We start from the raw sequence: 27,574 nt of genomic DNA on the forward strand, positions 1-27,574 counted from the left end.
AAATGTTTTCCCGGAATCCATTTTCCAGGAAAATGGTTAGTTTTCCTTTGTTTGGTAATACGTGACTGAAAGTATTTTTTTGGTATTTGGAACGCGTTTGAAAAATGATTGAATGACATTTGACCTAACAATTGTCAATAGTGTGCCTCTTACTTCCAAATTAATTTATTGAGTCCATATTACTTAATAAATGGATTTTTCTCGATCAGTTTAGTAAATCTAGAATTTAAATGAAAAGAAGACCTGAATTCATGCACATTTTATTTTTATTTTTATTTTTCTGAAAATGGAAGTGATTTCCAATTACAAGAGCAAGTCAAAACGAAAGGGAGGGGGTGAATGAGAAGGAGAGAGGGGAAGAGGAGTTAGGGTTTATGTTCACAGCCAAATAAAGAAAAGAGAAAACAAGAAAAAAGAAAAGAATAGATATAATAATAACAAATTCAAAATTTTTAATTAGAATTATTTTTAATAATAAATTTTTTATTATGCAAGGACCTTAAAACATTTTGGAAAACGTTTTCCGGTTTTTTCAAAGAGGAAATCGTTTTCCCGAATTTAAGCTTTGAAAGGAAAACATTTTCCGTTGACTAATTTTCCTAAATGAACCAAACGCTGGAAAATAAGGAAAACGTTTTCCCTAAGACTGCCTCATAAGCTTCAAAATAGTGTGTGCGAACAAAAAACACCAAGTCTAAGGGTTTTCCTCTCTTGTCGTCGGATCCGGTAGATGGAATGGATTTGTATTCACATATCCACCATCACACACATTCACCATCACACACATTCGGACTACAACATCCACCTAAAATGCTAAAGCATTTAATGCTCAACTGCTACTCATTTTCTGAAACCTAATTCGGAGCAAAACTTAGTGGTCCAAAATTGTATCCGCATCAAAATACGGTTAACCAGACAATCTGTCCGAAACTAATCCAAAGGATATTTTGTCAAATGCAAGAATTGGAAAAACAAAAAAGATGACACAATACGTGTCATGAATTTTGTACAATACTCATTCAAGCGTTACAACTTTCTTTGCCATCATTTGAGTCTAAAAAAAAAAAAAATCAATCAAAGCCATCAACATTTTTGTGATCGAAAAATTTGAGGTGATAATATTTTAATATAAATTAGTCAAATCTAGGTTATATTTGTATACGGCTTGACACCATATTTAAAAGGGATTAAGAATTTTAAAAAAAAAAAGAAGAAGGAAAGATTAAAAATCATAGAGAGAGGGAGGGAAGGTGGCACTAGGCGAGGGTTGGCCACCCCTCTTGTGGTCGTCACAAGGGTCAGCTAACCCACGCTCGCCTCACAAACCAAGATGAAGGTACTAAATCAAAAGGCGATAAAAAAAAATTCTCACAAGTATAGGCTTAACATGTCTACTATTTCTACAAAGGTAAAGATATCCTGTAAGACGATAATTTTATACCACTGTCCGTGAATAGGTTTTCGATGAAGGAAAATTATTTTAAAAAAAAAAATCTTAAATTCATTGCACTTGTGTCACTTCGATTATAATTTTTTTAATTGTATCATTTTTGTCTTTTGTCAAAAGAAAGTTCTATTTATTTACCAAAATGATACATGAAATGATCCATAAGAAATCTCAAAGGACAGCATTACAAGGTAAGTCCTTAGAGCTCCAAAACAAAGCAAAAACTAGAAATGAAGGTATATCATCAAAGTATTGTTGGGGGAGTGAATCACACATATGTCCTTCATTAATAGAACTTTGACTACATCCAAAGCTAATCACTAGATCACACATCATCATCAATGGTGAGCATGTGTGCAGGATCTCCATATATAGTTACAGCTTTGCCTTTTAGCAGTGTGCGCTTAAGTTTGGCATCCCCCAACAGCATCTCCGTACAAAGAGGAGATAAACATCTTGAACAAGCTCAAATCTAACACCTAATAGAGCAACCCCTTTTAGCAAGTGCGAGATGCCAAAACTTTTAACAAAAACACGTTAAACTAGCGTAGATCTAACATCATAGCAGTTGCGAACACCATTAAAACTGGAGGCGACATACTTATTCATTAAAACTCATAAATCTAGAAGTAGATCAAAGAGAAAAGCTCCCAACTTTAAGATTGGGAGAGCAAAGCTCCTAGATTTAAATCTAGATTGAGAGGATAAGGAACGAAATAAGAGGAAATAAAGGAAAAGCAAATTAGGGAGGGGAGAGAGAGATCTAGGTCAAATCCCTCCCTCCAGAAGTTGGTTAGAAACTGTTGATGTGAATTACTATCATCCTACATGATACGGTCAACAACAATGTGCACAATTTTTATAATTATTTTAAAATTTCAATTTTTTTTCTTTTTCCTTAATCCTGTGCCGATCGCCAAGCCTTGGCAATAATCAACAACTGGCCACAAGCAAGCTCTAGCATTGCCAGCGAACCCAACTGATGTAAGACTAGTGAGGCTCAAGCTCGACCAATCCCCTCGTTGGTGCTTGCTTGTGGCCGGTCGTTAAGGCCTAGTAATCGTTGGAGGAAGAAGGAAAATATATAAATAAATAAAGGGAATATTTCAAAATTTCAATTTTTTTTTAAATTGTTCAAATTAGTGCCATCGTGCTACAAAAAGGGCCAACATCCACGTTAGTAATTTTCGATAAAAATTAGCTGAAAAAAATTAAATTGACAAATTGTCAAAACATTTATGGCTCAATTGACACAATTAAAATATTTCTGACTAAATTGGCAGCACAATAGATCCAACACATTTCATGGGCTAATTTGCCTGACTTTTATGGTAGTTCAAACTTTATAAAACTTTGTTTTCTATGATCTATCTAAAAGATTATTTCGTCTCAAATTATAAATGCTTGAATGTGCCAGCTTTATTTCCTTTTGTATGTGCATTGTAGTAGATAAATTCCCTTTCTCCTTTTTATGTGGTTAGGATTTTTCCAATAAACACATACTCTTTTACACAAGTAGTATTTATCAAGTGACGTGCACGGTGACCATATATCATCATTTTTTTGTTAAAAAAATTATATTAGTTGCTCAAATAGATACATGAGAAATATATAGACTTTCATGGCAAAACAAATTGAAGCAAAGTAGAGGCCATAATATTACAAAATAAAGCCAAATCCAACAAAAAAAAATGATCACTTAACTATCAATAGGGTTAAGCACATATTTATTTTGTAAGAATGAATCTATCAAGTAAAATAATCAACGATTGATCATTGAATCTTGTTTCATCGTCAGTAATGAGTACACAACCAAAATTCCTTCACCAACAACTTCGACATAACTAGGTGGCAGTGTGTGTCTAAGGTCGACTTCCTGTACACATCACTATATGGACACAACCATAACAAGTTGAATAAACATAGATTTATCTTTTCAAAGAGCAAATCTATGTTGTTCAATGAGATGCTAGAGATCCTATGATCATCATTGAAATTGGAAGTGGAGGACCTGTACACAAATAGAGCACAAGGTATCGAATCCCCAAAAGCATCATTAAACTTTTAGATCGAAATCACAATAGAAGAACTCCTAAGTTTAGAACGAGATTAGAACTCAAACTCCCAAATCTAGAATTAAATCATAAGAATAGAGCTCTCTAATATTGATTGGGAGAGAAGAAAAAAGAAGAAAAGAACAAGAAAGTTCAAATAAAATCAACAACGAATGGAGGGGAGAAAGAAACTAGCTCAAAACTCCCCATGGTTGAAGCTTGAAGAAGACCATGGAGAGAGAAGATAGAGGACGAAAAAAAAAACTTTTCGGCTTTTGATCTTTTAGTTGAAAAGTCCTACTGCATATCGTCATTTGAACCATAAGTTGTTGATAAAATAGGTCCCCTTGTTAAAATGGATGTTTGGATCGCCACTAAAAGGTATCGAGATTGGTAATATCAACACAAATGGTTTGCATATGCAAAGGAGAAAAGAGGACCTCTAGGCAAGGATGGAAGACGTTAGGAGAGCATGGAATTGTTGAATTCAAATATTATTGAGACATTTTATTTGCCCTCGGATCAAATTCTCATGCCTAATCCGAGCCAAATCTCAAACTCTGCACAAGGGAGAATTTTAATGTGTTGAGATAGTAATTCACATCTTCATCTCACAATGAACAGAATCTACACAAAGTGAAATGTGAGTATTTCAGACAAGATGGGACTGTATTCATCACCTACTAAAAATTTAACAAGTCATTTTTTTAAGAGTAACTTTATAATTCGTCATAGGTCATTTAAATTAAGTGTTGAAAATTAAATCATTAGACCCTTATTGAGATTAAGAAGGTTAGTAACACTAGCTCAAGCGATAAAAATATGTCAAAAATCCACTTCAATATCTTAACAAGCTGTTGTCAAGTACACTATTGCATTGTTGTCGACACTTAAAACTACAGCCTAGTCTAAACACTTCCCATCGGACAATGACAATCTTTTTATTTTCAAATGGTCGTCGGGTCTTTCGCAGCTCCATCTACTCCACCCGTCAAATCCAGGCGAGACTTCCGGGAAGAGAGTGAGTTATTTCTCGGGCGGCGTGTTCAGGTTTATCACAACCGCCGAAAAGATAAAGAGCAAGCAGAAGAGCACGGCAGCGCAATGGCCTGTTCTGCCACAGTTCATCCGCAAGTAAACGGGTCCTATGTGATGTCGCACGTGATATTTTGTACCCTGAAAAGTTAGGACAGAGTGCCTTGACCATAGTGGCGTGGCTCAGTGGACGCCACACAATGGACTCTTGCAGTCCTACATAAAAGCTTTCGCAGGAGGAGCAATACCAAGCACAACCACAAAATACCAAACAAACTCCCTATCTTGAACCGCTCGATGTTTTCCCTTTCTGAGCATATAACAGCGACATACTGAGAGGAGGTTCTCTTGGAACCAACCGGACCCAATGGATGATTTGAAATCTCAATCTCATGGCCACATAGTGATGCTACCTTTCATGGCACATGGCCATCTCATCCCCTTCCTCGCCCTCGCCCACCGCATCCGCCGCCAAACCCCCTTTGCTGTCACTCTCGCCGCCACCACTCTCAACCTCCGGTACATCCGCTCCACCACGTCCCCTGACGATGATGACTCCGGAATCCGCCTCCACGAGCTCCCATTCCGCAGCTCCGACCATGGCTTGCCACCCGACACCGAGAACACTGAGAACTTGCCACTCAGTCAGATGGGGACACTTTTCCACGCGTCTATTTCCCTCGCTGCTCCGGTAGAGCGCCTCATCTCCAACATAACTGCCGAAGAGGGCCGGCCACCTCTTTGCGTGATCTCGGATGTGTTCTTCGGTTGGTCCGTGGACGTCGCCAGGAGGCTTGGGACGAAGAGCATCGCCTTCACCACGGGCGGCGCATATGGCACTCTGGCCTACCTCTCCGTCTGGCTTCACCTCCCGCACAGCTCAACTGATGCTGAGGAGTTCTCGGTGCCCGGATTTCCTGAACGGTGCCGGTTCCACCGCTCTCAGCTCCACCGGTTCATCCGCGAGGCGGACACTACCGACCAGTGGTCCAAGTTCTTTCAGGTTCAGCTCAAGCTCTTTCTGGCCTCGGATGGTTGGTTGTGCAACTCAGTTGAGGAAATTGAGCCTCTTGGGTTCGATCTCTTGAGGAAGTACTTGAAGCTCCCTGTTTGGGCCATTGGTCCACTAGTCCCTCCTCACATGCTCCAAAAATCATCACCAATCTCTCCTAACTCTAGATCAAAATCCCTCCAAAAACATACAGGAAAAGTTTTTGGGGTGTCCCCAGAGAAATGCCTAGACTTCCTCGGTTCACATAGTCCAAACTCTGTTTTGTATATTTCCTTTGGTTCACAAAACACTATAAGTCCTAGCCAGATGATGCAGTTGGCCATTGGTTTAGAATCAAGTGGCAAGCCTTTTCTTTGGGTCATTAGGCCACCACTCGGTTTCGATATTAAGGGCGAGTTCCAACCCGAGTGGCTGCCCCCGGGGTTCGAGGACCGAGTGACCAGGAGCAAGCAGGGCTTGCTAGTGCGAAATTGGGCACCGCAATTAGATATCCTCTCGCACAGCTCGACGGGAGCATTCCTAAGCCACTGCGGGTGGAACTCGACCGTGGAGAGCTTAAGCCAGGGGATGCCCATCATGGGGTGGCCGATGGCGGGCGAGCAGGCCTACAACGCCAAGATGATGGTGGAGGAGATGGGGGTGTGCGTCGAGCTTACGCGCGGGGTCGAGAGCCAGATCGAAGCCGAGGACGTGAAGCGGGTGATCGAAACGGTGATGGAAGAGGAAGGAAAAGGAGGGGAGATGCGGAAGAGGGCCACTGCAGTGATGGCACAGATGAGGCAAGCTGTGAAGGAAGGCAGTGATGATGACAAGGGTTCTAGCCTCAAGGCCATGGATGAATTCGTGAGGACCATTCTAGGCGATTCCACAAATGGTACATTTTCATTCCTTCAGGTCAATCATCGCTCGTGAAGGGTCGGTAAATTATACGAAAAAACTAGAAATTCGTTTCACTGGGCACATGTTAATCGAGTCAAATAGTTTCGTGGGTCACGGTTATGTCCTCAAGCAATGGAACCGAAGGATTAGGACTTTGCACTTTTTTTCAAGCAGCACTTTTTATTCGCGTACAATCTAACTTCTATGCTTAACAGTATTGTCTTGGAAGATTCTGCCTGTATTAATTAAGAAAATATTTTGTTCGTCCAATCCTTACCTTATGTGTCTGATGATATTTATGAAGTTTTGAGGTGCGACAACTTCAAATGTCGTCCTTGTTCGGGGATTTTTTTTTTTTTTTTTTTTTTTTTTTTTGGTCAGATTGTTCGGGGATTTCATATGCAGCGTTTGCGAACATGAAACCCTAAGCAAAAACCTCATCGTGTTGTCATTCACAATTCGCCACCGAACACATCCAGACCGCGACAACCACCTAAATTGCTGCGGCTTTTAAGGCTCATCTACCTCTCATTTACCCAAGACATAATACGGATGGGACACTAGCGACCTGACATAATTATAGTCCCGAAAATTACGTTTACTTTGGTCCGGGAAATTATATCAAATGCAAGAATTATCTCACGTTTAATATCAAATGAAATTTTCCCCAAAAACCAAATCGCTAAAGATTAATTTTTCCATCACTGCCCTTACGCAGATCTGTACTCTTTAGAATCCAAATCGTGGAAACTGCAATATATGTTCCACCATTTTAGCGAATGTGATCAAATTGTGTGCCTTTTTACGATGAAGATGCCGAATTTGGATAGACAATTTCTGAACTCATAAAATACTTTGTGAATCTCATATGCCAAGGAAGATGCAGGGCCAGTTCACATTATTGAATGATCCAAACCGGTAATTATCTGCAATCGGTGAAAGTACAATAGTGGGTCAATCACATTAACATGAATCCAAAAACTTGCGTCATTTATGCGTACGAATTCTAAAACTTTTATGGAGGTTCATTTGAGTTATAAAGCTTGCACAGAAAATTCACGTAGAGAACTATTAAATTAATGTTTGGAGTTTGAATTCAAATATTGATTTATTAAATCGAATTTGTTAAGAAAGATTTTCCAAGTGGATTATAAATCGGATGAGAAATTTTCTCCTTATTAGACTTTCTTTTGGATGTGCAAAAGAAAGCAAAGGAAGAAAGAAGTTGATCTGCCACTACAAGACAAAATAGGAAATATAACATAAATGATAAAGTAGGGGTTTCACTTTTATGAAGCCAAATTCGTATTGAAGAGCACATGGTGAGTCTAGGTCAAATTGTTGACTCTGGGCATCCACGTTTAATGGCAAAACTTTGGGATTTCTTGTTCTGGGAGTGTGGAACCGCGGAAACCTAAAAGTGCCACATGACGAAGAAAAAGGCGGAAGTCGCAAGTCTAGGAGAAGCGTCACGCCACACGAAGCCTTGAATAAGAATGCGATTTGTACATATACGGATCAAAGATGAACGTTGGAGTTCTTGATTTTAGCGTACGTAAAACATTTTGTTTGAGCTTGAATGCTCGATAATTTTGTGCTGTGAATTTACGTCCAAGTAAATTATCTATTTATAAACACTTTTGAGTTTGGACTTTAATTTAGATGTGGGAAATACCTGAACGTGTAAGCGATTGTAAATTTTGATTCTCTTATTATAATGATTATTTGCTACCGATACTTGGATGCCGGCAGTAAATAATCACTATAATCAGATAATCAAAGTTTACAATCGATCACACGTTCAAATGTTGTCCATACCTAAATTTAAGCCCAAACTCAAAAGTGTTTATAAATAGATAATTTACTTTGATGTAAACTCACGGCACAAAATTATCAGGCATTCAAACTCAAACAAAATGTTCTACGTACGCCAAAATCAAGAACTTCAGCGTTCGTCTTTGATCCACGTATCTACAGATCGCATTCTTATTCAAGGCTTCGTGCGGCATGACGCTTCTCCTAGACTTGCAGCTTCCGCCTTTTTCTTCGTCACGTGGCACTTTTAGGTTTCCGCGGTTCCACACTCCCAGAACAAGAAATCCCAAAGTTTTGCCATTAAACATGGATGCCCAGAGTCAACAATTTGACCTAGACTCACCATGTGCTCTTCAATACGAATTTGGCTTCATAAAAGTGAAACCCCTACTTTATCATTTATGTTATATTTCCTATTTTGTCTTGTAGTGGCAGATCAACTTCTTTCTTTCCTTTGCTTTCTTTTGCACATCCAAAAGAAAGTCTAATAAGGAGAAAATTTCTCATCCGATTTATAATCCACTTGGAAAATCTTTCTTAACAAATTCGATTTAATAAATCAATATTCGAATTCAAATTCCAAACATTAATTTAATAGTTCTCTATGTGAATTTTCTATGCAAGCTTTATAACTCAAATGAACCTATATAAAAGTTTTAGAATTCGTATGCATAAATGACACAAGTTTTTGGATTCATGTTATTGTGATTGACCCACTATTGTACTTTCACCGAATGCAAATTGAATGGTTCACAATCTCAATTCCAATGTCATGGCCACCCAGTGATGCTGCCTTTATGGCCCATGGCCACCTCATCCCCTTCCTCACCCCCACCGGCCGAATCCGCCGTCAAATCCCCCTTGCCACCACCCCACTCAACCTCCACTACCTAAGCTCCACCATGTCCCCAGACGCCAAGGACTCCGGTATCTGCCTCAACGAGCTTCCATTCTGCAGCTCCGACCGAGAGCACCGAGAACTTGCCGCCTGATCAGATGGTGACACACCGTTCCATTCGTCCATGTCTCTCGCCATTCCCGTCGAGCACCTCCTTTCCGCATAACCGCCGAAGAGGGCTGCCCGTCTCTTTGCATAATCCCTGACGAGCTCTTTGGATAGTCCACGGACATCGCCACTGGTCCAGCTTCATTCACGTTCAGACCAACCTCTCTTCGGCCTCAGATGATTGGTTGTGCAATCAGTTGAGGAAATTGAGCCTCTCGGGCTTGGCCTCTTGAGGAAGTACTTGAAGCTTCCTGTTTGGGCCATTGGCCCATTAATCCTTCCTTACGTGGTTCAGATGTCATCATCAGTCCCTACAAATCCGAGACCAAAGTCAATCCAGGTGCATAGTGTCCCGAGAGAACTGCCTAGACTTCCTCATCTCCCATGGTCCAAACTCTGTCTTGTACGTTTCCTTTGGTTCTCAGAGCACTATGAGTCCAATCCAGATTATGCAATTAGCCATTGGATTGGAATCGACTGGCAAGTATTTCATTTAGGTCATTATGCGGCCACTCGCTTTCAATATTAAGGGCGCGTTCCTTCCAGAGTGCTTGCCGCCGGGGTTTGTGGCCCAAGTGGCTAGGAACAAACAGAGCTTGCTAGTGCGGAATTGGGCCCTGCAATTGGAGATCCTCTCGAACAGCTTGACATGGGCGTTTCTGAGCCACTGCAGGTTGGAACTCGACCATGGAGAGCCTGACCAAGGGAGTACCGATTGTAGGATGGTCGATGGCGGCCGAGCAGGCATACAATGTGAAGCTGATGGTTAAGGAGATGGGGGTGCGAGTGGAGCTAAAGTGCGGAGCCGAGAGCAGCATCGACGCCGAGGAAGTGAAACGGGTAGTCCATCTGGTGATGATAAAGGAGGGCAAAGGAAGGGAGATGAAGAGGAAGGCCCATGAGGGGATGGAACAAATGAGGGAAGCTGGGACAGAAGTTGGTGATAATTAGAAGGGGTCCAGCGTGAGGGCCATGGATGAGTTTGTGGGGACCATTTCAGATGACTCCATGAACGTCGTGTCATTATATTGGAAGACAAGATAAAAGATTTAGGTCACCTAACGCGGAATGATTGACTCGAATGAATAGGACATCCGTGTTTTCACACTATCTAAAAAAATTCCATGAACTATTTGTAAGAAAGAAGCCAACATGACCATGACAAGTTTGGTGATTGCATTTGACTTTTTGGACCTTTGAGTGTGGAAATTTTTACCTAGCAGAGGAGTAAATATTATGTCGACCTAATAAATATACCAAATTCAATATGAAACATCATATTTGGAGAAACCGATGTAGGATCTGGAACCTACCATTTTCAATAGTTTAAATTCAGACTAATTCCTCATAAGTGATTCGATGGCAGGAAGTGAGTCATGGACCTTTTAATTTGCCATAGAAGGGAAGAATTAGGATTTTGCTCTTGTTGTTGAATAAATTAGCATTATGGTATTTTTCACGAATACTGTGTACTTTTCTTGGTTTGCTAGGCAAATAACACTATAGAATAAACACGTGGTCTAGTAGTTATACATAATTTATGGAACACAAAAGCAGGCAAGACAAGCAGCCGAGAAGGCTCTACAGTGTGGGACGTCACAGGCTTTACAGTGTGCTTTTGATTCACATGATGTCCAATCTCTATAGTGTATGCTTAATAATCCCATCTTGAAAGATTCCACTATAAAATTAAGCATATATTAAACGAAAATATTGTATTATACGTCTGACATATTTTTCATGTGTCCGGTAATTATTCACGGAATTTTTCAGGTGCATCATGAGATTACAACGTCATAATATCTCATATCTCAAATTGAGAATGGACATAGTGTAGGCCACAATGAAACTCAACAAAAAACGGGATCCACTTTTTTGGGGCAAAAAAAAAAACAATAACAAAAATATTTTGAGCGGAACATTTTTTCAGTGTCATGAGATTACTATGTTGTAGTTAATCATATCTCAAATTGTAAATGGTTGGATAAGTAACGCTTTAAAGATTTTAATTCTTTTAAATAGCAAATAGCAAATATAGTGGACGGATGTCGAACGTTATCGGTACATGGTCACTTATTATAATAGCCTAAGTCGTTAAAGAGCAACACGGATCATAGCTCAGTCTTACTACACTATAATCTCACTCAGAGACCGGTAGGATCGTGAAAGCCCGAAACATGCGAGCTCTATACATAAAGGCGAAAGAAATATAGAAATACATAGGTTTGTTAAGCCACTACTAACAGACGTGAGATAAAATTAGAGTAAATTATCCAAGCAAGGTGATTCATGGCACCTAAGGATATATAGAATCAAATTTATTTCATGCTCGGTGTAATGGTTATAGTCAATAATCATTTTGTATGGGAAAATTTACCCAATCAATCATGAATCAATTGTATAGATATTAATTCAGTCTTTAATAAAATTTTCATTTTTTCTCAATTTAATCCTAAATTTTTACGTAAAATTTTAATGTAGTCATTTCGATCAATTTTCACTAAAAATCACTAACATGGCAGTTTAGTCATTGCCAGCTACTTTACATGGCACACTGCCAAGTCCACAATTTCCAATGATAATTGGTCAAAAGGGTCAATTAGAATTTCTTGAAAAGTTTTAGGACTAAATCGTTATAATTAAAAAAAATTCAAAGCTGAATTGACATTTATACAATAGATTTGTAATTGATCAAATAATTCCCCCCATTTTGCTACCAAGACCTGGCCTCGTTTAGTAACCATTTTATTACTTTTTTATGTTCTTTTGTTCCTTGAAACAAAAAAAAGAACAAAAATCTAAGCTTTTGGGATTTTACTATATGAATTATTTAATGCTGTTTTCTTTTAGAGATAATGCTAGGTCATGAAAGCTTGACAACTCGAACCTTCTTCCCTTAAGATTCTATTGGAAACATCCTTTAAGATCATCTATAATTATGTTTTAATTAAAAGTTAGATGGCTCTGGACAAGTCCTTTGCATTACCATTTGTCTTGTGTTTACAAGAGTCGAATAAGCCTGTGGTCTTGGATTTTCGATGTCATTTATTTGAAGGTTTGATAAGTCTGTGCAAATAAGCAGACCAACTTTAGGATCATCTCCATCCTTAGTTGTTCCATCATTGCCCATTATACCAAGCAACGTTTGCTCTTTTTCTTGTAGTTAAAAAGCTCAAAAGTTCTATGTAATTGTTAATTGTAATGCCTAAAGATTTACTATCAGTTAACCCAAAAAAAAAAAGATTTATTATCACTATTATAAGTTATCAACCAATGGGGCTTTCTGCTACCATTTCCAACCATTCACCTTTGACTAACTATCACGTTGGATTTTCTGAGGCCATCTTAGAATATCTTGATCATTTAAATCCTTACAAAAGTTCAGTTTTATCCAAACATGAATTGTTGAATATCCACTAACATTTTTATAATTAAATGAAAAGAATTGGGAATATAAATTTTTAAGGTCATACCAAACATATTTCTATTTTTTTGCTATTCTAGGAATAAAAAATCTTTACAATTATAGAAATTACTCCTGAGAGCAGAAATATTACCAAACGCATCATTAATCTAACAAATAATGTCAATCATATATAACTATAAAAAAAAAAACAATGCGACTTCCATTTATCCCACTAAGAAACTAGGTTTCTTATTTAGTTTTTACGGACGTTGTAATTGATTATGTCTACTAAGTTGTTCATAAAATCAATATATCTATTTATTTATTTATTTTTTGTTAGTAAGATTAGAGGAGAAACTCTTCCGTAGACTCGGGTCCATGGACTCAAAGCAATCATGGTCGTCGGCATGTGGAACTCATGTGCTCAACGGTAATGATAGACTAAGTATATGTAGATCCGGATAATAAAAAGAAAAGCAACTTTCTGGATAAGAGAGTCATCCACATGGCATCCAATATTGAGTGATGAAAATAATGGCAAATAAGGGTGAGCATTGATCCGATTCTAACTCGAACCAGATCGAATCAACCAATTTTAGGCAGTTCATAGTTCCCAAAATTTGGAACCAATGATTCTTCATTAAATTCCAGGTTGCAATCGCACCGGACTGATCCCAAAATTTGGAACCAATGATTCTTCATTAAATTCCAGGTTGCAATCGCACCGGACTGATATACTTTCTTTTTTATAATTCTTTTTCTCTTAAAGAGTAAAAAATGCTTGGGTTACCTTCCACTTTGACCTTAAGAAGAAATAGAGTAATGACTACAAATTTGTTTGTCCATATACATATGCATCTTATTATTATTTAACATATGATGCCATATGATAGAGTAATGACTACAAAATCCAATTGAAAATTAGTCGATCATCAATAAGCGCAAAACCCCAATCATGTAAACATTTATCTAACAAAAAATCGAAAATAATGCTCTTTCTTTTACTTTTAATGTTGGAAAGCTCCCGCTTGTAGCTCTTTAACCAAGAAGATGCATATGAAAGGTATAAACAAAAATTGATAAGCAAAAGAACAAAATGGAAGGTGAAACCATTTGAATTCATCAAAACATAATACAGGTACAATTGCTTTAGCAGATGGTGGAAGCAACATCGCCAAATGCAAGCGAAAGGCAACGTGAAGTTTTTGGAGTTCAAGATGCCGGGAATAGAAGAAACCAAAAAACAAAAAAAAAAAGAAAAAAAGAATTACCAATTCCAAGATCAACCTAAAATCAAATCAAACTAATTGGTCTAGTTCGATCTCTTTCCAAGATTGGGTGAGTCAGTTCTCATTTCCACAAAAGAGAAACTAACATGTTCGGTCCAATTCCAAGATAAAAACCGACCTATCTTGAAACCGATCACCCCTAAAGACGAAATCTGAGTTGGTTAATTTACACTGCCTCCAAAATTAGGACCGAGATTTGGGATGCCAATAGTAATTTGCCTTACAAGGTGTAGGGCATGAGGTGGGAATGAGGACTTGTGTTTTCACCCTGAGAGGGTCACGGAACGAAAAAGAATTGGCAGGCAGCTTAAAATGGCTTGTGTTTTCCTCCATGTAAAATTGATTTGAGGCATTTGAGTGGCGAGTTATTTATAAGAACGTCATCCATGTGCAAATCGTGATTATTTATGCGTATATTGTCGATGCTTGTAATTCACTACCAAAAGAGTTGTAGGAGTTCCTCTAATCAGGGATGGAGAAAATTACGATTTCTTTTAAAATTAGTTAGAAAGACGTCTTTATTAATACATTGAGCAAAAAAAACACGAGGGTGTCCTTGCAATTCCCGCGACTAGAATCCAGAAAACGAAATGCGTGACCTTAGTGGATGTAGATGAGCCCTAAACCTAAGCCTAGTTTCTCCAAAGTCTAGTCACGATGATTACTTTGTCTTAATCTCTTCGCTACAGCTAACGAAAGAGGTCTATATAGGAATCCCTTCCGTCACAAGACGGTTCGATCAATGTTTCAAGAATCCAAGAAACACCAAACGTAGCCATTCACCTTACATCAAGTCTACACGCGAGTGGAAAAATAACAAACAACGTGTGGACAAAGCAAAATAACTCCTTTCGGCAACAAGGATCAACGATGATAATTGACTCCTCTTGTGACCGCAAGTATGCATGGCCCGTGACACCACAGTGCAAGTGGTGATCTACTTAGGGACAATATATGTTCACGGGCAATCCCCAAACGATCCCTGGTCGATTCTCTATATAAAGCAGACGAAACATCACTCCTCTCGTGGCCAAGAACTGAGCATAGCCCTCATATTAGAGAAGACTCTCTCCTGTCATTCGAGCGCGTCCGTCAGTCACTTAGACCACCACAAGAAGATGGAGGCAACCAACAAGAAGGCGGTGATTCTCTTGGGATTGATGGTCGCGATCGCTTGCTGCGCCAATGCTCAGACCATATGCAACATGTCCTATTCGGAGTTGATGGCTTGCAAGCCGGCCGCGACGCCGCCAAACCCGCCACCCCCCACGAGCGCATGCTGCACGGGGCTCTCGCACGCCAACTTGAAGTGCTTCTGCCAGTACAAGAACTCGCCGATCCTGCCCTCGGTCGGGGTCAACCCGAAGCTCGCGATGCAGCTCCCCAGCAAGTGCCAGATCCCTAATGCCCCCACATGCTGATGACATTGCACTGTGCCGGTGTCGGTGGGGTTGGAGAGAAACTACTAGCCCTATGCTTGAGAATAATGCAAATCGTGTACTATGCTTTTTCATTGAGTGCTTATTTCCTGTGTGCTTTGTTTAATTAATACACCCTTTTGTGAGCTGTTGCTCACTCAATGATACCAGCTTACAATAATCCAAATGATATTAGTAGTCAAGCGTGTATGACTCTCTCTCTCTCTCTCTCTCTCTCTCTTCATCGGCGAAAATTAAAGCTGATGATAGGACGTCAAATGTCATATACACTTTAGCGTCGTTGTCCAATTGAACTTTCGAGCTCTGACATTGCCCCACTATTTGGCAAATTATTTGGTTAAATAAATATTGCCCAATAAAATGAATTACATGCAAACTTCCACTTATCCAATCAAAACTCAAATGAAGTTGAATGATTTGTTATAATTCAAATTCAAAAGAGATCGATTGATTTGACACGACTCCAACTTTAATGAGAAATTGGATATCCACCGTAGATGCTCTCATCACCTCAACAAACAGGGCATGACGAGGGCATCATCATCATTAGATGGGAAAACATCGTTAAAATAGCTAATGAAATTTCTCTCGAGTCCAAGATATGACTCTCAAAAATTCCTAATAATAATCAAGGAAATTCTAACGATCTTACTTCATCAAATCTCATCAATCGAGTTCTGTCGGAGTAAGACTCGAAATCCCAAGAAAATCAAAGCTTGGATTCTAAGCCTATGATTCGAGATCAACTGCATATATACTTGAGCTAATTCTCTTTTCAATTGTATAGATCGACTCGAGGGTTGTATCTTAATCTTCATAATAGTATGCAATTAGAGATTTCACCCATCTTTTTCATGAAATTCGATATAATTTTCAACCCTTTATTTCTTGTCTATTTGAACTTCGATATTTGATTGGTACAAACGCATGTACCCTTGAAATGGTAAAATTTGGTTTGGTCATTGTCAGGCAATTCCGTGCAGTTACTTCCACACTAAGAAGAAGACAGAAAACTAAGGCATCATGCCAGGTTGACCATAGCCAGTAAAGATAACCATTTGGGATTTTACCTAACATCACTTTCGTTTCATCCCTTTCCGTTAAATCAAAGTTACATACTGCGTACGCAAGATGGAAAAGGACCTCCCATAATGCAGTAGCATCTTCGCACAGTGTCTTTCGACTAGGGATATTGAGCCGACAAGTCAGTGAAATTACTTTCATATGAAAGATTGAAATGGACCTCCCACAATGCGGTAGCATCTTGTAGTTTGATGCGGTAGCATCTCGTAGTTTGTCCAGATTCACAAGAGACTTATCTAACTATTTACATTTTTAGACAGATTTTCATCAAGTGATTTTCTACAATTTTGTATTACCACCTTGGTTCAAGTGAGCTCTCACCAAGGACTTAGAGCTTCAACTCATAGACATTATTCGACAAAATGATGAGCTTGACATGGCTCTCAACTCTGCCAAGACTACTTTTACAGGTAGAGGGGCAGATAACAAATTCCAACACACAATTGCATCGCAGAATCAACGGAAACAAGATTAGCTCACAAAATGACACGTTTGCTTGTGTGAACCACCTTCCTATATCTTTCGAAATACAAGAATTCCTTCAGGCTGCATTATCGGCCATATGTTTCCATGACCAGTAGACAAGAAAAGGAGAAAAATGTGGCATGATTAGCACGTCAGGTGTAATGACATTCCAGTATCAATGAAGACTGAAAACCAACAGAGTGACTAACTAATGAAGCTCACGGACGCTTTGGTTGGTGACGAGTACCAGCGTGGAAACCTTCGGTATAAGCAGTATTCTTGAACATAATCTGCAAAACCATTAGCACAGAGAATGAGAAATACTATGCTGAAAACTGACAGAAGGAAACACAACAATTAAGATTATCAAAGTAGGTTGCCGGGGTACAGATTATCTGCTTTACTACATCTTGACTAAGGTACATCATGTGCAGAGACGCTTACAGCGAGGTTTTTCAACTCGGAGCTCAGACGCTTTCTGAGGGTATCCGAAACCACTGCTCCCAATTGTTCTCCATGTTGCCTAACAGTGTCGTCCCGAATCTGTGGTATTTACGCGCTATTAATAAAGGAAAGTTCTGATTTCTTGGTTAACATACTGACCAATGAGCAAAGGCACAACAGACTGATTACCTCTGAAAGCAATATAGCTGACGTCTTATCTAGAATTTCTTCCACAAACTGCCCTGCATCAGTGAAGGAAATGGATGGAAGCACTCCTGTTGAAGATTTATCCTTGACCTTTTCAGCCACAGCAGGCGTCTTAACAGCCTTGGCTACATCATTTTAAGATGATGATTTTAGTACATGATAAGAATGATCAAAGAGCCATGCATAGATCAGAGAAGAATTCAACCACCGTCCCAGGAAACCAAAAGGCGGCATTCCGTAGTTTGCAAAAACAAGGTTAAGCACTCTTTCCGATCAAGAAAATGTGAATGAACCAAGCATGCAAACTCAACTAATGCACACATGCCCCCATCTCCTCTCCATGAGAAATAATGTGAGCTTCAGGAATTTGTTGGAGCAGTGTTACTCTAGGTTGGACCAATTTCTGCCTATGTTAACATGATATGACAAGGAAACAGGAGCATATCATCCTATAGTTGAAAATACAAAGTAGCTGACAAGACCACAGAATCTGAATTGACAACATTCATAGAGCAAAAACGATTATCTATGATCCATCATTTTACACGCCCAGGGAATGATGTCCAAATTCTGGCACTATTTGCCAATCCACATGTTCCAAATCCAGAAAAAGTTAATCCAACTTCATCCAAGTCTGACTGCTTACTGCTTAGGCACGAAAAAAGGAAAGGGAAAGGAGGTGATAAGAGCCTACAGAATGTGACTTTTAGATTTCCACTAAGGGAAGATCTGATGCTAACTCTACAGAACATGGCTTTTAGTTTTCTGCTAAGGGAAGATCTGATGCTAACTCTACCGAACATGGCTTTTAGTTTTCCACATGGGAAGATCTGATGCTAACTCTACAGAACATGGCTTTTAGTTTTCCGCTAAGGGAAGATATAATGCTAACTCTTAAACATGTAAATCCATCTGCCAGTAGTCTGCATAATGAAAACCTTTCAATTTACCAGTGTTGCAGCAATGTCACCCAAGCTTTCAAATAATCAAAGAAAGCAAGAGCCCAATAGGGCCAATATCAATTCAACAGAAAGATGGATTGCAGATCATGTACAATGCTTGAGAAAAACATGAGAATTAGCTAAATATACTTTATGACAGTTGTACTTGACTGAATTTACTTCAGAAACTATGCCAACTCTTCAATTTAAAAGGCAAAAATAAAGAAGCAAAAGCACTCAAACTATGAATAGAACAACTGATTGATGAATCCTGATCTATATAGGACAAAGTACACAATTGCCACCAGTAGGCCACATCCATCTAGGCAATTGCACGATAAAAATGCACATCTGCTGCAAATTATGCTCGTAACCATGTTTAGAATACATTCTCAATTTCAAATGCTTCCATAAAGACATGCACAAAATGCTACAGCTATTGAATTTGACCTCAATGAATGCAAAACCAATACAAAATACCATAATTGCACTCCTCATTTTTGCCGCAAGACAAGATTTTACCTTTAACTGCCTTCGGCTTAACATCTGTTGCAGCATGATTCTCATTGGAATGTTCTGATGGAGGTGCTCCTTCAGCAAATTCTGGCAAGACGATGGAGTCAGACGGAACAAGAGCAGCCAAATCGGGTGGCTGATCCTTCCCTACTTTAGGGTTAGCCTGAAAGGAACACAGTTTTCTTCTTTAAATAATCTAATAATGAGAAACCATTGGTTTAATCAATAAGCAAGCGGAACTCAAAGTACCTCCAGATCGACATATGAGGGATCTCTTCCGATTGATTTCAGGAACTTGTCGAGACTGAGGGTATTAAGAGCTGGAAACACAAAGTCACGTGTTAAATATTAATTCAGTCTTCACTTTATCAAGAAATGCACAAAACTACTATGGCATCGGGTAGAATGCAACTGGAAGTGGCCCAATTAGTGAACAAAATGTTAATCGTCTTACACAATTCAGAGATGTCTGCTCCTATATTATACAAGTATCTTCAACTTATCAGGAAGAGTAACCAAGAAACCCAAAAGGAAAGCCAAATATAAGCAAGAAGACACGAAGTGGATGCTGGCTAGAGAAGAAAAGGTTTAACTTTGTTGAGTATGCTGGATAATTGAAATCAAAGGGCTAGACAATGCCAGAGTAATTATGGATGGTAAGACTTGCTTACATATTGATGTGTCATTTGACAGCGGATGAAAGAGGCATCCCTGTTGGGACTTAAATCCCTGATCAAGCAGCAACGAGACATGTCTTCAACAGAAAAGACAAATGTAAGATTGCATAACGTGATATAAATGATATATGAAGAAATACTAATGACTACTATATGGGATTGATATGGAGATTTGAACATCAATAAAAGCCTTTACAAAAGGTACATCAGGGACAAATAAACTCAAGGAAATTGTTAAAGTTACCATTTTTTTTCACCAGGTCTCAACCCATTAGTGTTCAAAGAAAAAAATTTCATTATGTGCCTGTTCAAACTCTTCATTGGATCTATATGCTTATGCCAGCAGGACATGAAATATATTCATCTTGTTGTTGATTCTATTTGTTCCATTATGTGGAAGGATCTTAAATAATCTGTTAGATTTCCAAAACATAAGAGTAAATTACATTTCCAAAATCAAGGTGTAAAATCAATATGTACATGTTTGTATGTCCAATTGTGCAAATGCACATGCACAGATGTATCATCAACATGTGTGCACGTGGGCGTCTATGCACCTGTGTGTGTTTCCAATTTTGATTATTTTCAGCAATATCCCAATGAAAAAGGGATGCTTTCTCTAATTCAGGACCCCTTGTTGGGTGAACGAGCTTTGTCCTACATGGCATAGGAATATCACTCCTTGCTCAATGGCAATTGCAAATATTGTAGGATCTTCGAGAGTAAGGAAATAGAAAATACTAGAGGCTGCATGTTTACTCAATAGCATAAATAAAGAGCATTTAGAGGCTCCATTTGTAAAGCCTGAGAGATAGAAACTAAAAAACCCTAACTTCCTTTTTTCTAAGACCAGATACTAGCTTCTGTTCATGGAATTGGAACATGATTTTTTCTGTTAAACATTTGAATCTGCAGTTGAAACCAGTACATGGTTCTTCTGTTTAGCATTTGAATGGGTTTGGTATGACGATGGAGCTACTGTGAGATTTTTGTACCATGGTTCTTCAATTCCTCATGCTAGAGCCTAGAAGAAACTGTAAGGTTGGTGATTGCTTTGAGAATGGGGAATTGAACGATTGGTTTCGGTACTACAACTATTAATCAGTCCTAGATTGTTGAGGACATGTCTGATAAGATGCCCTTCTGCAATTTCCAAAGGAATGCTGTTCATTTAATAGATATATGCAGAAAAGTTTGCATTCCAACAACTGTTTCGCCACCCCAAAAAATCGACAAAAAGGGAACGCACAGAAATACGATTGTCAAGATATGAATTAAGCAAGAATAGATTAATACCTTGCCGATTCATTTACTAAGGCAAAAGGAGTCACACAACCAAGAGGCACCTAGAGGACACCATAAAAAGGCAGAAGATCAGAGAATGTAATACCCACATACTAAAATCAACCATCAAATTTTTATGAGGATTGAGATTTTTCCAAAAGAAAAGAAAAAGAATGTCGAGTGCTTCCTTTGATTCGAGAAACCAAAATAAGCAGACCACTAAGAGTACATACACCTCACAAGAGTCATAACTTATCTTTCATCAGAAGAAGTAAAACTGGCATATGGAACTTAACATGGACACAGATTCATTGTCCCAAAATACTTACCAATCATCGTAAGTGCAAAGAAACAAATAAAAGAAATAAAAGGTGCTTCATGAAATCACTTTAAGATAAAAAGAATGAAAGATAGTATGGGAGGAAATGGAAGTATATAACTAAACCTTAGAGGGAGGAGAAGAACTTCAAATCAATATATATATATACCAACCTGAAGTATCTCACCTAATGCTTCTTCTGGTGCCATTCTCAAACCTCCTTTCCCCAGACCAAGCCGTTGTGACAGAACTGATCAAACACAAAAATTCCTTCTTAAACATAGAAGTCCAAAAAAGAAGAGTTTATGGTTATATAGTTATTGCCATTCAAATTTACAAATTCATTAAACTGTATAATAGGTTGTATACCTTTCAGATCTACTTTAGTATCTGCAAGAGCAGAGACAATGTAGAACCTTTGTTTCTTGTCCTGCAAACATAAGTGAGAGCAAATTATTGGCCTGATTAATATGGCAATACCCGCTTAGTGACAACACCCTTCAAACAAGCAAAAGATTACTACTGAGGGCCTATCTCTTACAACATATTCAATATTTCTTTAATTCATTGTACCCACATTGCTTTAATGAAGAGCATTCAATTAGCTAAATATGGACAATGAAGCAAGAAAGAGGTAGATAGATATGCCATATGTTTCATCCCTTAGTCCTAGTTTCCATAGGGGTAGCGATAAACTTTCAAGAAGCAACTTGGCATAACTAGATTCCAAAATTTAATCAAAAGCCTAGTCCTAAATCATCAAAATTTTCATGCCATGTTGCAAACAAAGCGAAGGTGATTCAGGTCAAAATGCAAGATTTACCACAACACAAATGTATGCTATAGAAGTACAAGTCACCAGAAAACAATCATGGATCTTATTCCCAACACCAAATCTTCAAATTCACCGAATGCCCGGAGTCATCGGCCGTACCTTCAAGAACAAGTTCTTACTGAGGGAAGCACCCACATTTCCAACATGTTTCGCCTGATCAAACCAAACAAAAAACCCAGTAAGACAAACTCTCCCCAGAACCGAAAAGACAAAAAGAGGCGAACGACGACATGGGACGCGACCCAATTTGCTCGGCCCCCGCATACCTGAGCCTCCACAGTCAAAACGACCGGATGTTCGTACTTCGAGAACTCAATCCGAAGCTCCTGCAAGAACCCAAAAAAAAAAAAAAAAAAAAAAAAAAAAGAACATCCGGATTAACGGTCGGGATTAACAGAACAAGGCGGTACACTTCAAGTCGGCCGTAGATTACGCTACTACATTAGCTAGTCTGCAATGCAGGATCGCTACGCATACGATTCAAAACAGATGAAGATTGAACACCAAGAGTAAGAGGGCGAGAGAAAAGGAAGCGAATTTCTCGAAGCTCGCGATCGCGTGTGCATCGATGATCGTCGGCGGCGAGTGAGCCGGCCACAGAACCGGCCGAGAACGGCGGGTCGAGTGCGGAGATTGGGACGGGTCTCGAGCGGGCGGGGGATTATTTACCTGTAGACGAGCGAGCAGCTGGTCCTTCGTGTACCCCATGGCTGACGTCACCCTCGCCCTCTCGCCCTCTCTCTCTCGATCGATCGATCGATCGACGGATATCGATGGAGAACTTGCAGGTCGCGGCGGCGCGGGAGGGAGGAAGAACGCGAGAGCGGCGAGGGTGGGAGATAGGTTACAGACAACGATGGACGCGGGACGACGACGTATGGCAGGCCTCGGGTGCCCCGTTTTGTCTTTTATTATCATTGGATATTCGCGTAAATCTAAAACTTGTCAAAAAAATGCAATTAAATGTCTAAATTTATAAAAAGTATAATCATATTTTAAAACTCATCAAGTTGGTGCAATTAAGTCATTTCATTAATTTCATTTAACTTGATTAACAAAAAATGCTAACAATTCTTCTTCTTTTTTGTTCTCGTCGTTACCGGTTTCTTCTTCTTCTTCCTCCTTCTCTTAATAAATTTATATTCTATTAATAAAAAATTTGTATTGAAAATTATATTTTGATCAAAATGACATCATTTAGCCACACCATCATTTTATAGAAAAGAGAAAATATTCAAAAAATCAAGTCAGCATTTTCTATCAACCAGGTTGACGAAATAACTTGATTATATTAATTTGATAAGTTTTAAAATTTGATTACATTTTTTATTAAGTTTTAGGAATCAATTGCATTTTTATAAATAATTTTAAGACTTTTAGTGCACATATCCATATTATAATTTTTAGTACTCTAGTGGTTTTCACATTTTCTATATAACAAGTAACTTCGGCTAAATTATCATTTTCAGCTAACAAAATAATATGTATGACGTTGTTTTAGGTTCTCATTAGACTATGATTAACAATTAATTACTAAAACAACTAGCGATGTAATATTTACGATAAGGAAAAGTAGAATAAAATCTCAAAGTGATGTGAAAATGATACCTTTTATCTAAAATACAAAAAAAAAAATATAGTTATTTATTGAGTTGATTTCACTTAAATTTTAATAAATAAAAATATATATCTCAGGACTAATCAAAATAATTTAAGGTGAAAAAAAAAACCTTAAGTTAATAAATGGACACACAAATGGATTGAGAAAAAAAAATACAATAGATAAGTTTTCTACTACAAAAGGATAGCTCAAGGAATAAAACAAATGAAAGTAAAAAAAAATCTATAAAATAAATAAGGATTAAAAGCATGCAAAAGGTGGACAAATAAAAGAATTAATAAGAAAGGAGAGAAATTGAAAAAAAAAATATCGCAACTTTGTTTATATGAAAAGGTTAAAGCTATCTAACCAATCAATAACTGACAATCCACGAATCATGATGATAGGATTTTCTCATTAATATATTTGAAGATTTTAATAAGAATTTCGTATTATCTTTTATATGTTAAATAAATTGGAGATCTAGTCAAGTGGGCAATGGGCAATAAAATAAATTCTTAAAGCGAGTTTAAGGTAAGACAATCCATCCTCTCCTTGAAAAAAATCAATTTGTTACCTTAAAAGATGTCTTTTCTAGATATGAATTGGATATGATTCATAGAGGATTAGGACGGAGGATAGAATTTAAAATTCAAGAAGTGCAAAGTACTAATTTATGGTAACTTCACATTTTCCTATAACCATATTTCTTAGTAAGTTATTTAAGATGGATAATATTGGCCACAAATCAAAGATATGGCTGGAAAAGTTTTTCTCAAAATAAATATAACCCTTTTATGATACTAACAATTATTAACTTTCTTTCAAATTGTATGAAAATATTGTTCTCTATGGTCTCAAGAAATTGGTAAAACAGGAAATCCATTTGTTACCCTAAAAGATGTCCTTTTGGACATAAATTGGATATGAATCACACGGGATAAGGACAAATGATAGAATTTGAAACTTAATAAATGGAATATACTCATATATGGTAGCTTCATATTTTCTTACAACCTTATTTCTCGATAAATTATTTAATATGGATCATATCACCCACAAATTAGAAATGGCTGAAAGAGTTTCTCAAATCAGAGTGTATTAAAATATTACCCATTATGATAATAACAATCATTAACTTTCTTTCAAATTGGGCGTGAGTATTGCCTTTTATGGTATTAACAATTATTATCCTTCCTTGAGATTGGATGAGATTATTTCCCTTTATGGAATTAATACTTATCAACTTCCCTTGCATAATCATAAAAAGGGGATATCAACTACCTTTATGGTATTAACAATTATTAACTTTCTTGAGATTATGTGAGAATACTTCCCTTTATGGAATTAACAATTATCAACTTCCCTTCCATAATCATGAAAAGGGGGAAATCTATGGTATCTTCCTATTTCCATAAAGATTATCTTATAAAAAATGCCATTTTAAAATACGTTGGGTTAATTGAAAAAGTAAAAATAAGTGCTTGGACCAATAGAATGAAAGGAAGCATTCGGGCGATGAAACGTAGAATAGCAAGAATGAGAGACATATATCTATTTTAGAAATTTTTGTGGAACATAAACATCTATTTTACATGAGTAATATATAAAAGGTTTTAACACTCTCACACATAGATTAGACAATATATAATATGAAAGACAAATAGGAATCTAAAAATATTTAACTCGAAATAAATTATTCTAATATCATGTGAAAATTTTATGAGACCGCAACCAACAGTTCCAAAACTCAAATCATTAAATTTAACCTTGATCTTAAAAAAAAAAAAAGTTTGGGTTAACGCCTTTGTTCTCTCAAAGTGAACAAAACCACATATTTGTATTGCATTTTTACTCTTACTAAGATAGTGGGCATAATAATTTATGCATTATTTGATGGATCAAAGACAAATGACAATACAAGAAACAGGCCATGGTCTAGTCATTCTTGCGTCGGATAGGATAAAGACGGAATATGATTATAAATATTCGGACATTACAGGAAGACACTCCGAACCACTCACCATTTTCTTAGGTTGCGGATTGGGGTCACGGTGGTTGCACGACCATGACCCTAGTGGCGCAACTAGCAACGGAGAGAGGGAACGTGTGAGGATGGGCGCCATGCTCGCCACGCGCATTTCTCTCTCCCCAATGCCTTTGCTCTAGTCCAATCGAGTCGTCCCCTCTAACCCTATGTTGCCACTGTCGCTGGCGATTGTGTGACTACTGTGACGTTGGTGACGGGCGACTGGCAATAAGAGAGGAACATTCGTTGATGGTGCCATGCTCGTCACACGCATGTCTCTCTCCTTAGTGCCGTTGCTTGGATTGAGTCGAGCCGCCACTCGCTCAAACCTCGCAGCCGTCACCTCATCACAACTATCGCCGTCGCCCACCGTCGGCCTTTTTCTGGCATACAGGTCTATAATTTCCGTCACCTCTACTTCATGCCTCGGACCACATCGATTTTGAGTGACATACATTTATTTTTATGTGAAAAGATCATACCCAACATAATCATTTTCTTACTATCTAAATTTCTCCGAATGATATTTTAAAACATGACAAAAGAAAAGCTCCCCCCAATTCGCTTTAAAACCCCAACCCCAAATCGTATTTCTCAATTCTTCCCTTCACTCGCATAGGATTGATACACTCTCGTAGAGAGAGAGAGAGAGAGAGAGAGAGAGAGAGAGAGAAAGGGAGTGAAGAGAGTTCGCATTTACAGATTCGAGAGAGAGGAAAACCCACTTCGATTTTGTGGGGACTTTGGTTTTCTGGGAAGTTGCTGTCGCTCTTCCATTGCTTTTTCGACGAGACAATCGGAATCTACGGAAGAGGACACCAACGTTGACGTGCACACGGCGACCCCCGTTTGCTACGTCTCGCTTAACGGACGTCTACTCGGCCACGACGCCCTATCTGTTCGTCAGGGGATCGTCCGCGCTCATGTCAAAAAAGAATGAGGTCAGCACGCTTCCCCCCATCGCCAATCGATCGGATGGCCCTGAAGTTGAGATCGACGAAGATGGCGACGCTCACGGTTATCCCGAGTGTCCCTGTGTAGTTAACCTGCCGCTTGTCCACTTGTACTCTCGGCGCTCTAAGCGGCCCGTTCGCGATGCGGATAAGCCCCCATTGCTTGACATGTTGATCGCTCGCGCGGAAGCCGCATCGAGACTGCCTAGGAAGACAGAATCTCGTGACGAAATCTTCTCCGGAGCCGAAGGTCAAGGACAAAATGAGCCACAGACCAATTTGTCTCTGTCCTTTCGTACTTGAGCTTCAACAGTCAAAACGATGGGGGATGCTCATACTGTGAGAACTCGATCTGAAGCTCCTTCAAGAACGAAGACATCTGGATTAATGGCTGGGATTGTTGTAACTATGGGTTAATGGCTCAATAAAAGTGGAGCAAAACTAATATGTTTTCTTCAGTTCATGTCTTTAAGTTTTCTGCATCAGTTTCTTTGCTTTTAATTGATATGTCCGTTCATGTGCTTTCATTCTTGAGTTCATGTCCTTTCATTCATGAATCTTCGGTTCATGTCCTTTCAAACTCTATAAATTAAAACCATTACTCTTCAAAGAAAGAAAAGAGAGGAAGAGTATGCAATAATTTCTCTAAGTGTGTCAATTTGAGGAAAAATTCGATTGAGTCCCATTTGCGTAGTGTTTATACAAATAGGTTCGAAGTATTGTATTTTGGGAGCATAGTTTGTAAATCTATAAAGAACCGTAGTAGGAACGACTAAAGTATAGGCCAAGTGCCAAAACTTGGCACGGAAGGATATTTAAAGTGCAAAAATCGGAGCAAA

At 38.4% G+C, this 27,574-nt stretch overlaps 3 protein-coding genes across 3 annotated transcripts; 2 read left to right on the plus strand and 1 right to left on the minus strand.

Annotated features, from left to right (window-relative positions):
* The first annotated feature begins 4,778 nt into the window (after positions 1–4,778).
* On the plus strand, positions 4,779–6,693 carry LOC104456291 (UDP-glycosyltransferase 92A1). Its single transcript, XM_010071056.3, has one exon. It carries the CDS (start codon positions 4,904–4,906, stop codon positions 6,458–6,460), a length of 1,557 nt encoding a protein of 518 aa, XP_010069358.2. The 5' UTR covers positions 4,779–4,903; the 3' UTR covers positions 6,461–6,693.
* Positions 6,694–14,833: 8,140 nt separating this feature from the next.
* On the plus strand, positions 14,834–15,564 carry LOC104456295 (putative lipid-transfer protein DIR1). The gene has a single exon (XM_010071059.3). It carries the CDS (start codon positions 14,849–14,851, stop codon positions 15,362–15,364), a length of 516 nt encoding a protein of 171 aa, XP_010069361.2. The 5' UTR covers positions 14,834–14,848; the 3' UTR covers positions 15,365–15,564.
* Positions 15,565–16,888: 1,324 nt separating this feature from the next.
* LOC104456296 (prolyl-tRNA synthetase associated domain-containing protein 1) lies at positions 16,889–23,020 on the minus strand. Its single transcript, XM_039300966.1, has 13 exons — positions 22,916–23,020; positions 22,823–22,871; positions 22,420–22,479; positions 22,253–22,306; positions 21,688–21,748; positions 21,492–21,568; positions 21,012–21,061; positions 19,710–19,792; positions 19,288–19,358; positions 19,045–19,201; positions 17,564–17,706; positions 17,375–17,473; positions 16,889–17,220 (listed from the first exon to the last, which is right to left on the minus strand). The coding sequence occupies exons 2-13, from the start codon at positions 22,859–22,861 to the stop codon at positions 17,149–17,151; spliced, it is 966 nt and encodes a 321-aa protein (XP_039156900.1). The 5' UTR covers positions 22,862–22,871; positions 22,916–23,020; the 3' UTR covers positions 16,889–17,148.
* Positions 23,021–27,574: the final 4,554 nt, after the last annotated feature.

The sequence above is a fragment of the Eucalyptus grandis genome, chromosome 8, assembly GCF_016545825.1.
Source record: "Eucalyptus grandis isolate ANBG69807.140 chromosome 8, ASM1654582v1, whole genome shotgun sequence".
Classification (NCBI taxonomy): domain Eukaryota; kingdom Viridiplantae; phylum Streptophyta; class Magnoliopsida; order Myrtales; family Myrtaceae; genus Eucalyptus; species Eucalyptus grandis.

What these genes read in the sequence shown, in the direction of transcription:
- LOC104456291 (XM_010071056.3), top strand. Translation starts at nt 4,904, where the DNA reads ATGGATGATTTGAAATCTCAATCTCATGGCCACATAGTGATGCTACCT.
- LOC104456295 (XM_010071059.3), top strand. Translation starts at nt 14,849, where the DNA reads ATGGCCCGTGACACCACAGTGCAAGTGGTGATCTACTTAGGGACAATA.
- LOC104456296 (XM_039300966.1), bottom strand. Translation starts at nt 22,861, where the DNA reads ATGGGGTACACGAAGGACCAGCTGCTCGCTCGTCTACAG. An exon ending in GTAAGAACTTGTTCTTGAAG is followed by an intron (nt 21,749 to 22,252) that starts GTACGGCCGATG and finishes TTATGTTTGCAG; the next exon opens with GACAAGAAACAAAGGTTCTA. An exon ending in CAGCTATATTGCTTTCAGAG is followed by an intron (nt 17,474 to 17,563) that starts GTAATCAGTCTG and finishes TAAATACCACAG; the next exon opens with ATTCGGGACGACACTGTTAG.